Source organism: Haliotis rubra, unplaced genomic scaffold, assembly GCF_003918875.1.
Source record: "Haliotis rubra isolate DU_JTF1 unplaced genomic scaffold, ASM391887v1 Scf452, whole genome shotgun sequence".
In the NCBI taxonomy this organism is placed as follows: Eukaryota; Metazoa; Mollusca; class Gastropoda; order Lepetellida; family Haliotidae; genus Haliotis; species Haliotis rubra.
Genome location: NW_025767138.1, coordinates 63,452 through 77,347, shown reverse-complemented (window position 1 = coordinate 77,347; position 13,896 = coordinate 63,452). Strand labels below are relative to the sequence as shown.

At 38.8% G+C, this 13,896-nt stretch overlaps 1 protein-coding gene across 1 annotated transcript in view; it reads right to left on the bottom strand.

Moving 5' to 3' along the window:
* Positions 1–13,672, bottom strand: part of LOC124289932 (cyclin-dependent kinase 8-like) — a 30,867-nt gene extending 17,195 nt beyond the window's left edge. Inside the window, 12 exon segments of the mRNA XM_046726601.1 lie at positions 640–736; positions 2,539–2,636; positions 3,592–3,664; positions 4,039–4,108; positions 4,804–4,947; positions 6,360–6,491; positions 6,783–6,840; positions 10,413–10,553; positions 11,394–11,449; positions 11,452–11,503; positions 12,084–12,156; positions 13,487–13,672. Coding sequence (XP_046582557.1) covers positions 640–736; positions 2,539–2,636; positions 3,592–3,664; positions 4,039–4,108; positions 4,804–4,947; positions 6,360–6,491; positions 6,783–6,840; positions 10,413–10,553; positions 11,394–11,449; positions 11,452–11,503; positions 12,084–12,156; positions 13,487–13,617 — 1,125 coding nt within the window. The 5' untranslated portion in view covers positions 13,618–13,672.
* Between the last annotated feature and the right edge of the window lie 224 nt (positions 13,673–13,896).

The window sequence follows — 13,896 nt, the reverse complement described above, 5'->3', positions numbered from 1 at the left end:
CGTTGGTATGTTTATTTCTTGTAATCAACTTGAAGGAAGGAAGATGCGAATGTAATATCAATACACATGGATCAAATGACCATAGTAAATAGCATTAAAATCAACAGATGTGCATCCAAATTACATTCTCATCTCCCTGGGAAGTATACTATGGTGCGGCATTTTGAAAATGCTTTTGGGCCTACCAGCAGGTTCAGTGTGTTACGCTGTATTTTCATTTTCTATCATTCAGAATTAAAATAACCATTTTTTAAGATTCGATTTACCTTCACCTGATAAACACATTTAGGTATTAATGGTTAATCAAAGATCACAGCTGTACCACACAAGAGCTCAGAGCTTTATTCATATTCGGCATGAGTGAATGTATGTTGTTTTGTGACCCCATGTGACTGTGATCAGGCCACTCCAACTGAAGCCCCACCCAGCTCTGTATGCTGGAACCTACTCGGACCAAGGATCCCTAAAGCCCAGTGTGAGTGAGTTGTACTGTGTACCAGGCATGCGCGGATCACTGAGTGAAAATCCTGCGCTGCAGGGATGCACGCAAGCATCAGGAAATACATAAACGTTAGCCCTACATGTGTAAAACATTCAAAGGGATTTCTTTTGAGAATATTTCAATTTCAAAGAGAGTACCTTGTCAGCCATCTTCCCTGTATCAGCCTTGTCATCGTTGTCGTCGTCGGAGATGAACTCACGTTTTGGATAGGGAATGCTCATCCCGTCAAACACACTGCAGAAGGGAACAGATATATGTTATTGACAGGCATTTACATAATCTAAGGTAAGTCTAAGTCAGAGCTACAGATAACATTATGGGTCATTGAGTTATGTACTTGCTTGTGTTTATCTCAATTGGGTATCCTAATCTTCCTTTGAGTAAACAAATAAATTGTACTCACCTAACACAAACTCAATTGGGTATTTTGACATTTTGTATTAATTTTGAAAATGGAATAAAGTTTAATTGTTAGTGTTTGTTATTTTTATTTAATCTGTAATTTGAGAAACGATAAGAAAGACTGCAAGTTGTCAAGTTCATGTCCTGAAATAGAACCTCTCAATACACCTCAGTTGTCTTATCTGTATCCACTGGTACCACAAGCTAAGTTTTGACATTTTTGTGTGTATGCAAGTAAGATCACACTGAGTGAGTGAGTGAGTGAGTGAGTGAGTGAGTGAGTGAGTGAAGTGAGTGAGTGAGTGAGTGAGTGAGTGAGTGAGTGAGTGAGTGAGTGAGTGAGTGAGTGAGTGAGTGAGTGAGTGAGTGAGTGAGTGAGTGAGTGAGTGAGTGAGTGTAGCTTTACACCACTTTTAGCCATATTCCAGCAATATCATGGCAGGGGACACCAGGAATGGGCTTCACACATTGTACCCATGTGGGGAATCGAACGAGGGTCTTTGGCAAGATGAGCGGACGCTTTAACCACTAGACTACCCCCACCACCCCGACATTTGAGTATTTACAAAAATTAAAGCATACTTGTGCGCAGAAGACTTAATAGGAATTGAGTTTTCACATAAATATTTGCGTAATTTACGTAGATACGCAGTTTATCTGTACCTCTGTGTTATGTACATGGAATCTTTTCAATTCAAGTTACAAACACTGGTAGTGATCTTAACTTTGATAACAAATGTTTCAGCTTTTCAGAAAGTGATAACTGGACCAAGGAAGCAAAAAGGCTTCACTACTGAAGTGTAACATTAATCTTTAATGTGTATACTAATGGTAAAGACTAGACAACAGTGAGTGTATGCGTTCTGGTTGAGACACTGGCTCTTATGATGAAAAGGACAAGACAACAATGATTGAAGTGTTCTGGTGGAGACACTGACTCTTATGATGAAAAGGACAAGACAACAATGATTGAAGTGTTCTGGCTGAGACACTGGCTCTTATGATGAAAAGGACAAGACAACAATGATTGAAGTGTTCTGGTGGAGACACTGACTCTTATGATGAAAAGGACAAGACAACAATGATTGAAGTGTTCTGGTTGAGACACTGGCTCTTATGATGAAAAGGACAAGACAACAATGATTGAAGTGTTCTGGTGGAGACACTGACTCTTATGATGAAAAGGACAAGACAACAATGATTGAAGTGTTCTGGTGGAGACACGGACTCTTGTGATAGAAAGGACAAGACAACAATGATTGAAGTGTTCTGGTGGAGACATGGACTCTTGTGATAGAAAGGACAAGACAACAATGATTGAAGTGTTCTGGTGGAGACACTGACTCTTATGATGAAAAGGACAAGACAACAATGATTGAAGTGTTCTGGTTGAGACACTGGCTCTTATGATGAAAAGGACAAGACAACAATGATTGAAGTGTTCTGGTGGAGACACTGACTCTTATGATGAAAAGGACAAGACAACAATGATTGAAGTGTTCTGGTGGAGACACGGACTCTTGTGATAGAAAGGACAAGACAACAATGATTGAAGTGTTCTGGTGGAGACACGGACTCTTGTGATAGAAAGAACAAGACAACAATGATTGAAGTGTTCTGGTGGAGACACTGACTCTTGTGATGGGAGCGGCTCCTCCAGGAAGTACTGGTCCTTCATGGCTTGTTCTGAGGTTATCCTCTTGGTCGGGTCCATCGTCAACAACTTCTGTAACTGTGAACACAACACAAGCCATCAGGCCACAGGTGCCAGTGGTTACAGCTCGTAATGCCCAGCAGTTATGATAGATCAACATTCTGGCATATTACACACCGAAAGAACAGGAAACCTAATATCTATGCAAAATCAACATGTTTGTTTGTTGGTTGTCTCTGCACTTAACAATATTCCAGCTGTATGACCATATATATTAAGCTGGACCAGACACTCCAGAGACTGATATTATGAACATCAAACTGCACAACTGTGATACGATGACAATACAACAAACCAAGTCATGAAGCCTGGCCCCAATTTCTCGAAACAAACTTAAGTTTTTACTCAAATTTCAAACTGAGTTTGACAATTTGAAACAACTGAATTATTAGCTCACTGCATTTTTCAAATAAAAAAACCCCAAACAACTTAAGTCATCTATCCACCAAACTCAAATTGTCTACTATGTTTGAGTTTAATATCAATCTCAGTTCATTCTGGGAAATGCATTTTCTCAAATTTGAGTAAAAACTCTAACTTAAGTCAAACTCAGAGTTAAGTTTGTTTCGAGAAATCAGGGCCTGATCAATCAATCCAATTAGTCGCCTCTAAGGACAAGCATCGGTAACTGGGCACAATTATTCTTATCCAGAATTACCAAATGAGAACAACACATTGTGTTGGGTTTAATGCCACTTTACAAAATGTCTAACTGAATCACTATGACAATAGAGGCATACAAATAAAGGCGTCTGGGCCACACAAACAAGTGGTTGATAATGTGAGCAACATCCAAGCATGTTGGGAGAATGACATACAGTCATCTAAGTCTGAAGCCTCACCATACAGTGAAATGTTGTCACCTCTTGAAGCCTCTTACGACAAGCGTAGGATACTTGGGACAAAATCAAACCAGAATATCTGTTGGCGAGAAGTGCAGTTGCACTGACAAGGAGAACCAAGTGTCACCTACCAAATGGAATGCTTTGCTGTCCGACTTCACCTTGTGTTTCTCCATATACTTCATTAAGTTACAATTCACATACCTGAAACACAAATTGAAGCATTACAGACAACAGACTTGCATCTACCTCTGTAAATGTCAACCCAGTTAGATATACACCCTAACTGTATAGCCAGGAATCCTCATCCGGTACCACCCAGCGTTTATCATCTCTCCAAATGACATAAAAACCCTGGACCCATACTCACATTCAAGCTTCTTACTGACATCTACTCCCACCTCGGGGCTAAATGAAGGCCTCTGAGACGGTCTAGATAGGCCCATGATCATTTCAAAATACAGGACTTTTTACATGGGTTTGTGTCATATTACTGACAACAAATTTACCTGATCATTAACAATTCCACAGTGCACAGATTAACCTGGACATAAGACCCTAAGCACATGTGTACTTACGAGGTCTTCTTAAAGTCTTTAAGCAACTGTTGATGTTCTGGCATTTTTCGTATATCTTCCCAATCTTTATCTAAAACAAACAAACAATCAAACTGAGAATGTTGACATTAATACATTCTTTGAGGATTCATAATAAAATGCATCATCAAATCAAAATACTATCTGTCCCAGACATGGATTACCTCCCTTTATCATATGATCTCAATGTTTGAAGTGAGACGTCACATCAGCAAACAGTTCACCATTTACTTTCTGCAATGTATTGCATCCTATAATGCTAAACCTTTGGAATGTCTTCCAAAGTGCCATAAAATGTCCGGGTTGCATGACAGGATTCAAATCACAGACCCCCTGATCTGAGTCTGAATGACTGGTGCACATTATCAAAGGTTACCGTCAGTAGGCTGCTACAGATATTAGGGTACTGCAAATCACACAGGACCAAAAATATGAGCCTGTTTGAACTGATGACATTTCATATTTCTGATAAGAAGTACAATAAAAATTCTTGTCCTTTTCATCTTGCCAAAGAAAATCACTGCATATAAATAGTGAAAGATTACAATGGTTTCAGTGCCTGCATGAAGTCAGTAAAATGGATGACAATCAAGTTTTCTTCATGTGGCCAGTCTGCTACACAGAATGTGGCCACACTGTTTTTCCCAAACCAATAACTCAAAATCATGAATCCTAAGAGTTCAATGCCTGATAAAATAGACAGGTCACAGTCCCTACTATACTACAGATTCCTCTAGTCTTCCTCACCTTGTGGGAAGCCCATCACATTGAATATCCTATCTAGCTGATCATGATGGTATGGGTTGCTGGTTTTGATGTCTTCCTGCCGACAGTGGAAAATTGGTTCTGACGTCAAAAGCTCAGCAAATATACAACCTATTGCCCAGATATCTGCAAAATGAAACAAAACATCATCAGTAAAGTCATTCCTCTTGCGTATTGTTTGTTGTTTGCTGTTTACTGACTCAGTCACCAATATACAGTGAAACCTGCCAATACCGGCACCTGTCTAATCCGGCACACTGTCAAAACCAGCATAAAATTTTGGTCCCGCCATTTTACAATGATATTATGATCATTAAAATATTGTCTAATCTGGCACCTGTCAATTCCGTATTCCGGCACGACTTTTCGGTCCCAACAAGCAATTTTAACTGTAATTAACACTGTCTAAACCGGCATGGGTATGAGCAGTCCAATCAAGGATCAATAATCCAAGACATTCCTCTCGGCACGCTAGATTGAGAGACTGACGAGTGTAAATGGCAGCTATGTTGGAAAATGATCGTCACTGTCTAATCCGGCACCCTGTCTAAATCGGCATTTTATTTCAGCCCATGGGGTGCGGGTTTAGACAGGTTTCACTGTAACTGGTAAATGACACTGGCCTGTACACAAATGAATATGGACTGGCCCATCCAGCGAGTCATATTGTAAACAATCCAATGCTCTGCTACTCTTTATTGTGTTGCCAAAAAATGTAAGACTGTTTCCTTCAAAGTCATGTTGTCTCAAAATATGTATACATGACAAAGCATTCTGTACCAGCCTTCAGAAGTTTGGAAATTTCAGGCCTTTGCAAGATACATGAAGATATTTCAAGATATCTAAGCCTAAACCTGCAAATACATGAACATACTTCTATGTGCTGAGATATTTTCTTCAAGAGCATGTATATCAATACTGAACATAAAAAATGAAGCCAAAAGACAAGTTGGGGCAGTAGATCAAAACTGACTGTTCCGAGATGGCAAAATGGAATGTTGTATGTAAAGCTGTGTATTTGGCAAATACATATTGTATTGCAATATATTGCGATTCAGGGTCCCGTATTGCGATACGTATTGCGATATATTGGGAACTTAAATGTTTGACAGTGAGTGAAACAAATTGTACATGTCGATCCAATTTTCTACATTATAAGTCCCTAAAAATATATGTTATGGTTCTGATAACAGCAATCTCAAACTTAAATTGCATAGTCAGTGATTTTATTTAAAAAATTTTTTTTTTTTTATAGTTTTACAGTATGCCGTTTTGTCATTGACTAACGAAGTAAAACATCTGTTGTGAATGGATGTCTGTAGATTTGTGTCCATATATTTTCTTTACCCAATATACCGGTTCTCAGAAAACATATTGCAATAAGTATCGTTTGAAAAGCGTATTACGATATACCGATATACCGTGCAGTCCTAGTTCAATGTACGTTCTTGGTATGTGGGAACAGTTGGGAAATCCAAAAGCTTTTTCTCATTTGATAGAATTATCATGATAATCGTTCTTTAATGTTGTGTCATTACCTATTGCCTTTGTGTAATGCCGCGGCCCGAGTAGAAGTTCCGGTGCTCTGTACCAGAAGGTCACAACAACAGGGTCAAGGTCAGCAAGGGGTTTCAAGGGAGAGTTAAATAATCTGGCGAAACCCATGTCAGCTGGAAAATAGCAACAAAAGTCATATTTCAGCTCATGTAATGTTATCACGGAAAGTTAAACCAACCTGAAATGTACATTCTCTAACACAATGGAATGGCATAAGGCCAGCCGAATGAGATTACAAAAAACCATGATTACAAATGATCCATGTTGTTACACATTTTGCCTGTAAATGTAAAATGTATCATGAGTTTTGCAGAATTACAGATTTGGGATCAATATGTACGGACACACACTGAATTACTTTCACTATGTTCAACATTTTCAACAAAACAATTGGTCATACACACCTATTTTCACTCTGCCTCGTTCAGTCCCTTCTCCCATGACAAGGATATTGGCTGGTTTCTGTATCACACACAGAAATATAGGAGATTAGGTTCATATTCTCAACAACAGGACAACAAATGATGTATCAGACATCATCTGTGAACAATGTACATATATGTATTCATGTCAAAGTCTCTAGTAAGTATAGGTACACCCTGACATCCACCTTGGGTCAGTATCCAGTGAGTGAGTGAGAGAGTTTAATTTTGCGCCGCACTCAGCAATATTTCAGCTATATGGTGGTGGTCTGTAAATAATCGAATCTGGACCAGACAATCCAGTGATCAACAACATGAGCATCGATCTGCGCAATTGGGAACCGATGACATGTGTGAACCAAGTCAGCGAGTCTGACCACCCGATTCCATTAGTCGCCTCTTGCGACAAGCATGGGTTACTGAAGGCCAATATTCTAACCCGGACCTTCCCTGTCAACATGCACTTAAAGAACCAATAAACTTTGTTTTTTGTTACTCTTTTAACCATTACATATGAAAGATTTGTGGTTAGTCTTATGCGGAACACCAAATATATTCTTTAAAAACTTGTGGTTAATTAATACCGAGCGATTAAAAGTGCCCAAAAAGTCGCCTGCTTCCCTCTCGCCCGCCAACGAAACCAAAGACAGGTTACGTAACTCTGTCGCCAGAGCACTGCAGTGACGTCATGTGAGGAACGATTTTCAGTTAGTTGTATAGAAAATGTGTAGCACGCTCATCATTTTGATGATTTCGACATCAACGATTTACATGCCTAATCGCTGCTTTGTCGCCAATTGCTCCTAGGGTCGGGCGATGGTGTCCCCATGCACAGATTTCCACAGGACCCCGCAGTTCGTGCTAAATGGGTTATGTTTTGTGTGAGCGGTTTAGCCGTTGTGGAAGCCTGAAACGATATCTTACTTGTGTTCAGATCGCTTCACGGAAGTTAAAGAATCAAAACTACTTACTAGTTGTAGTACAATATGCATATGATTGATGACCATAAAGATTTTCTATGACACAACTTGTAACATAACGATTTCTTCCTCGAAGTGAGGTTGTGGTCAAGTAACAATAATATTGTAAGTAGTATTATATTGATTACCCACCTCAAGCTGCCACGAGAGAAATTGTTATGATATACGCTTATGTCATGCAAAATCCTATTATTATCAATAAAATACATATTTTATTACCAGTAGAAAGTAGTTTTGATTTTGTAATTCTCGGTGAAAACAAACCTAAATACCATTTATCCTCAGATCATGGATGTTCCCGACAGGGCCGCGCCATTTTAAAAATAAAAAATCTGTTAGAATTAATGAGATTATAGTTTGTTTTCATCAAGTTAGAAAATCAAGACTACTTTCTACTCAGAAGTTAAATATGTATTGGAATCATAACCAAACGGATTTTGCATGACACAACTTATAACATAACGATTTCTTCCACGGAAGCCGCAGGTGGGGTCGAAGTCACAATGCCAAGCGCCGATAAATTTCTTTGCTACATTCCCATGGTTAATGTCCACTAACCAGTATGTAGATACTAGTCAATGTGCGCCTTTATATTTGGTCTTATAATCCTAATTAGTTTATTATCACACTTGTATGCATTTTGAAACTAAATAAAAAGCAGACGATCTGCTGATACCTATAGTGAATTTATAACAGAACTGTAATATCTAGACATTTTATAGTTTGCCAATGTGAATCATAATTCGCACACACACCCTAGTGCATGTTGTCTGTCTCATTACACTTCACGGCTAAAACAATGATTCTGTTGAATGCTACGACAAATGAATAAAACAAAATGCAAATATTAAAATTAAAACAGATTAAAGTTATGGGAACAATATCAGGCCATTACCTTGTTCGAGGAATGTATCCATCAATATCCACAAACTGTTCCAAATGATGTGTCTTTTAACAGTTTAATATACTAAAAAGTGATAAATCTTTTCAGGTATTGGTGTATAGTCTCATTGGTCACCCAAGATAGCACACCTGGCAACTAATTGCATAGTGTCCGCCTTTCTTTAAAAACAGTAATTTAGTTAGCCAATAATGGGCAATCAATCAATGTATTGCCGGTTAATCCTTTGAAAGAAGGACGTAGTTTTTACGCAGACACCGACACGACAGAGTGTATTCAGTATAGATTAGTAAATCTACATACATAAACACTACCTTTTGACAATTCCTCTGTGTAAGATAAAAGTAATTAATCAATCAGCGTGTTATCGGTTAATCCTTTGATCGATGTTTATAATGTTGAATATTTACTCGAGACACAAGAAATGCCAAATGGGAACCTTTGTCGGGTAATCTAAGTGTGTTACCACTAAATTATACCTGTTATAAATTCATTAACTGACCATCAAGTGAATGATGACAAATAACATGTGTAGGTTTATACCACCTAACACGGGTTACAACAAGGGAGTATTAATTGCTGTATTGCATGTGAAAACTTATGGGCCGACACTGTTTTGAGAATACAAACAGATTTTTACATGACATGATTAAATATCGAGGTAAAAAAACACAGAAATGGGATCAATTTGGATCAGTCATTATACAAATAGGGCCTAACGACACCAATCGATTTTGACAGAATCGTCTATGAAAACAAGTAGTAACTCGGAAACTAGGCAAAGCAGGAGACAAAATTAAATGACAGTAGATTGTGAGAACATATAGCTTTCATTTTCCACAACAATTGTCACGATTTCAGGTTTATACAAGCAAGATAAACAAGATAATTTAACCCCTAAAATGTAGATGAATTCTGCATCGGCCCTCAAAGCTATTCCTCATATGACGTCACAGAGGCGCGCCGCTCTGATTGGTTGAAATTTCGTTCGCGGGTGAGAATTGTGCACTGTTGTCAAAAAGGTCGATTTAAGTCAATTAAAGGTCGAAATGAGTAGTTTTAATTACGGGGGTTTCATTTATAACGATGCCAGTTAGTGATTTATGTATTTGTACCCCCTAGGGTTTATGTGACCTTTAATGTCATAGGTACTGATCACTGGTATGTCGATTTCTCCTATGTATTCCTAGGGCAAGTCAAATTTCAGGATTTTAAGCATGTCCATATATTTTATCCCTATTAACATGATTAAAGCTTGAGGTCAGTTCCTCCTTGGAGACCAGTGAACATCCGGGTTAGAATTGATCTTCAGTAACCCATGCTTGTCGTAAGAGGCAACTAATGGGATCAGGTGGTCAGGCTCGCTGACTTTGTTGATGTCATCGTATCCCAATTGCATAGATCAATGCTCATGCTGTTGATCACTGGATTGTCTGGTCCAGACTCGATTATTTACAGACCCCCACCATATTGCAGCGTACAACTTAACTCACTCACTCACTCCTCCTTGGAATACATCCATTCTCATGATCAATATGATCAAGCAGTCAAACTGATGGCATAAGATCATTGCTGAGGCAGATATGGCCCCTACACTGTTCACCAAGACTCCTGAAAATTGATAGGGACTATTCACATTCTCCCCCAATCTAGTTGTTTTGCATACAGTATTATTCTGCAATGCTACAGGATATGACCAGTGGCATCTGCCCGTGTGTCTGGAATACTGACCAGATCTCTGTGTAGCACCCAGTTAGCATGGAGGTAGTGGATCCCATCTAGAATCTGGAAGAGGAGTGACTTCACCATGTTCTTTGGCACATTAACCACCTTCTTGTTGGCCTTAGCAGACCGGTGAAATTTGATGATGTGCTGAAAGTGATATACAGCATATGTGACCACATGTGACCATCTCTTACATGGACACTCAAATACAGTGAGACCCTGGATACCTGGACCTCAGATATCTGGACACCTCGCCGTCCGGTCAATTTTCATTAAAAAACAATCTCTTATGTTATAAAAGTGACTGTCTATAACGGATATGCAGTTTCCATTCCCGGATGGTAAGTTTACAAACCAACCGGCTAAATCAACAAAAAATTGACTCACTTATCCGTATGAAGCTTTGATCTTCCGTGTGAAGTGAAGCGCGAAAGTCCCATGTGTCTTGACATGAGACAGGGTCTACTAATCCAGATTAATGACCGATCAGCAGGGTATTGGTGCTGATTAGTAAGCCTATCTGACACAGAGTGAATTCTTATTGGCAAATCAAAACGACCATGCTGTTTTGGAAGTGATTTAAACCAGAAGTGTATGCTCGCTACCATTTCAACACCTAAGCCTGGATGACAGAAATCCAGATATCAAGATATTCAGTTATCTGGACAATATACGCAAAAACAAATGTGTCCAGATATCCGGGGTCTCACTGTAATCAATATGCACTTAATACTAATGCAGATACACATCTCAACATAATCATTATTCCACAGTGGTGCAACTACTTGTTATGTGGTAGTGTTATTCATTGTGATACAATGTTTCAAGTATTACAATACATTTTACCTCTTGATATTCAGCAGTTGGCGCAGTATATATTAAAATCATCATAGAAAGGTCTGTCCTTAGCTATGTTTAACTGGCAACAAAAGATGTAACAGGTTTCTAAACAAGTGACTAGAAAAACAAAATGGAATAAAAGGTTACCCAAAGATCATGTTCTGAGTAGTCAAACAGTAGCCAGACTTTTCTGTCTGTGTGGAAAGGAACACTTTCTGTAGACTTATCACATTGGTATGCTTCAACTCTCGTAGCAGCTGTAAAATAAGAAGGAAGAGTTACTAAGCTTCAATGCATCATTTTTTACAGAGATTAACCTTTGTAGACAAATTAGACTCAAATAACTCCAATTGGGGAATCTTTTGCAAAATTCTGTTTCTGAGCTGTCTAGATAAATCCCTGTATGTGTCATCTAAATTGTTCATGTGACCATGAAAATATTTCAGCCAAACATCTTCAGGATAAATGTTCAAGAAGTACTGAAATTTGCAATCAGTCATGTCAAACAATGAGAAACTCTTCCTGTTCAATTTGGTATGAAAATATTTTACCTGAACATAGTTAGCCTTGGGGTTCAAAAAGTACTGAAATTCATAAAAATGTCTGTTTCAAACTGCAGAAAACTATCACTCCTGTGACTTGTGTCCAAAAGCATCTCAGCTTCACAACTCTACATCTTAACGGAGAAACTATTGTTTGGAGAACAGCAATTGCTAGAAAATTCCTTTTCACCTTTTCCAAAAAGCCTTTGAGCATGCATTGTGCATGGAAATATGCGCTTTATAAATGAACTACTATTATTATTATTATTATTTGCAACTAGCTTCATCTACTTACTGCTATCTCTCTGCATGCTGACATTGATATACCCGTTCCTTCAATCTGCTTGAGGGCATACTCCCGGCCATCACTGGAAATCAGAAACAAACAGGATAAACACAAGTGTCATAATGACACTTAATACTAGTTACTAAATGTTTTTATTGCAGGTACGCTATCTTATGTTTACATTTTGACTTCTTGCATCAGTGGATGTGCATGCGCACCTCCCTGAAAATTACGACACTCATGCGTAACACCTCGTGCATGACGTCCTCAACCTAACAGCAATACTTTATGCATCACTTCGCGTCAGCCTTTCACCAGTCATACTTGTACCGTATTCTCTTTCACTTTCCCATTTTTTTACCCCAAGCGATGGTCGGGTTGCGACTTTTTCCGTCATTTGGGTCTAAGCATTAATTATAGATTAGCATTTACATAGCTGGGCCTGGCGGCATTCGCTCCCCTTTTTTACCCCCAGCGTTGGTCGGGTTGTGACTTTTTCCATCATTTGGGTCTAAGCATTAATTATAGATTAGCATTTACACAGCTGAGCCTGGCGGCGTTCGCTCCCATGTTTTACCCCTAGCGTTGGTCAGGTTGCGACGTTTCCGTCATTTGGGTCTCAGCATTCTTTGGCTAGTAACAATTATGTTGGCAACACAAGTTGCCACATCGCTAAAATCATTTAGGCTTGTTATTAGCATTCCATCTCGAAATTGGGCTAGCCCTCAAGAACCTCCACACCCTTGGCCATTAAATCCACTATTGCACCTCTGTTATTCCTTCAACACTGTCCTCTTCTCAGGAAGGTGGACTTCTACTGCAATATCATGCAATACATATATATATATAGAAATGGACTTCACACATATTGTATCCATGTGGGGAATCGAACCCGGGTCTTCAACGTAACGAGTGCATGCATTAATCATTAGTCTACCCCAACCGCCCCCAGTATGGGCTATAAGGGACTTGAAAAAAGAATAGGTTACATGAGACTTGAAAAAGTAAACAGACAGTGGACTCCCAACCTGGGTCTTATTGTGCAACAGAATTCAAATACGTTTTGCATGAGAAGTTTAGAAATCATGAAATAAATTAGAAAACTACGATTAAAAACAAACTTTGGAAAAGAGTGAGCTATGAAGTTTTATAATGATGTAAGTTTGTACATAAACCGTCGATGACCTCTTTCCATTTTACATTTGTAAATTGTATTTCCGTACACCTTATACGAAAGTTTCTCTCGATGTAGCTTCACTTCCCAACAACTACAGAAACTGTCGATGTTAGTCATGTTCCCTCACCATGCAGTTTATCTATCGCCCTGCTTTATCATATCGTCAGTGTTGAGTTGATTCAGGCATTGTTTAATTTCAGCACTCAAGATATATAAATTGTCTAACCCAGCGTACCCGTCTTTCCGCTTTGCTTTGTACACATGGCCGTAAGTCCCTCTACCAACTTTACATCCTTCGTAGTCGAATAAATCTTCTACTTTGGCACGTTCATTGGCTGTCTTCACTTTAAAATCGTAGTCCATCATACGTCCGGGTTTTCCATTGATAGAAGCCGCGGTTCCTGTCAGTGATGTTCTTCGAACTCTGCACAGGGTTATGCGATATTTAACCCAGAAACGCTTTGTCCCGATTTATGAATTATTTAGACATTTATGATATAGTTTGTTGCTAGGTCTATATGCATATATCAAATATGACGTATGCTAAGGACGTAGTTTAGCATATTGGTTTAATTTCTCAAATAATTGTAACAAATAAATTGAAAACAGCAGTGCGTGGAGTTCTTCTTAATCCCCTTCGGTAGT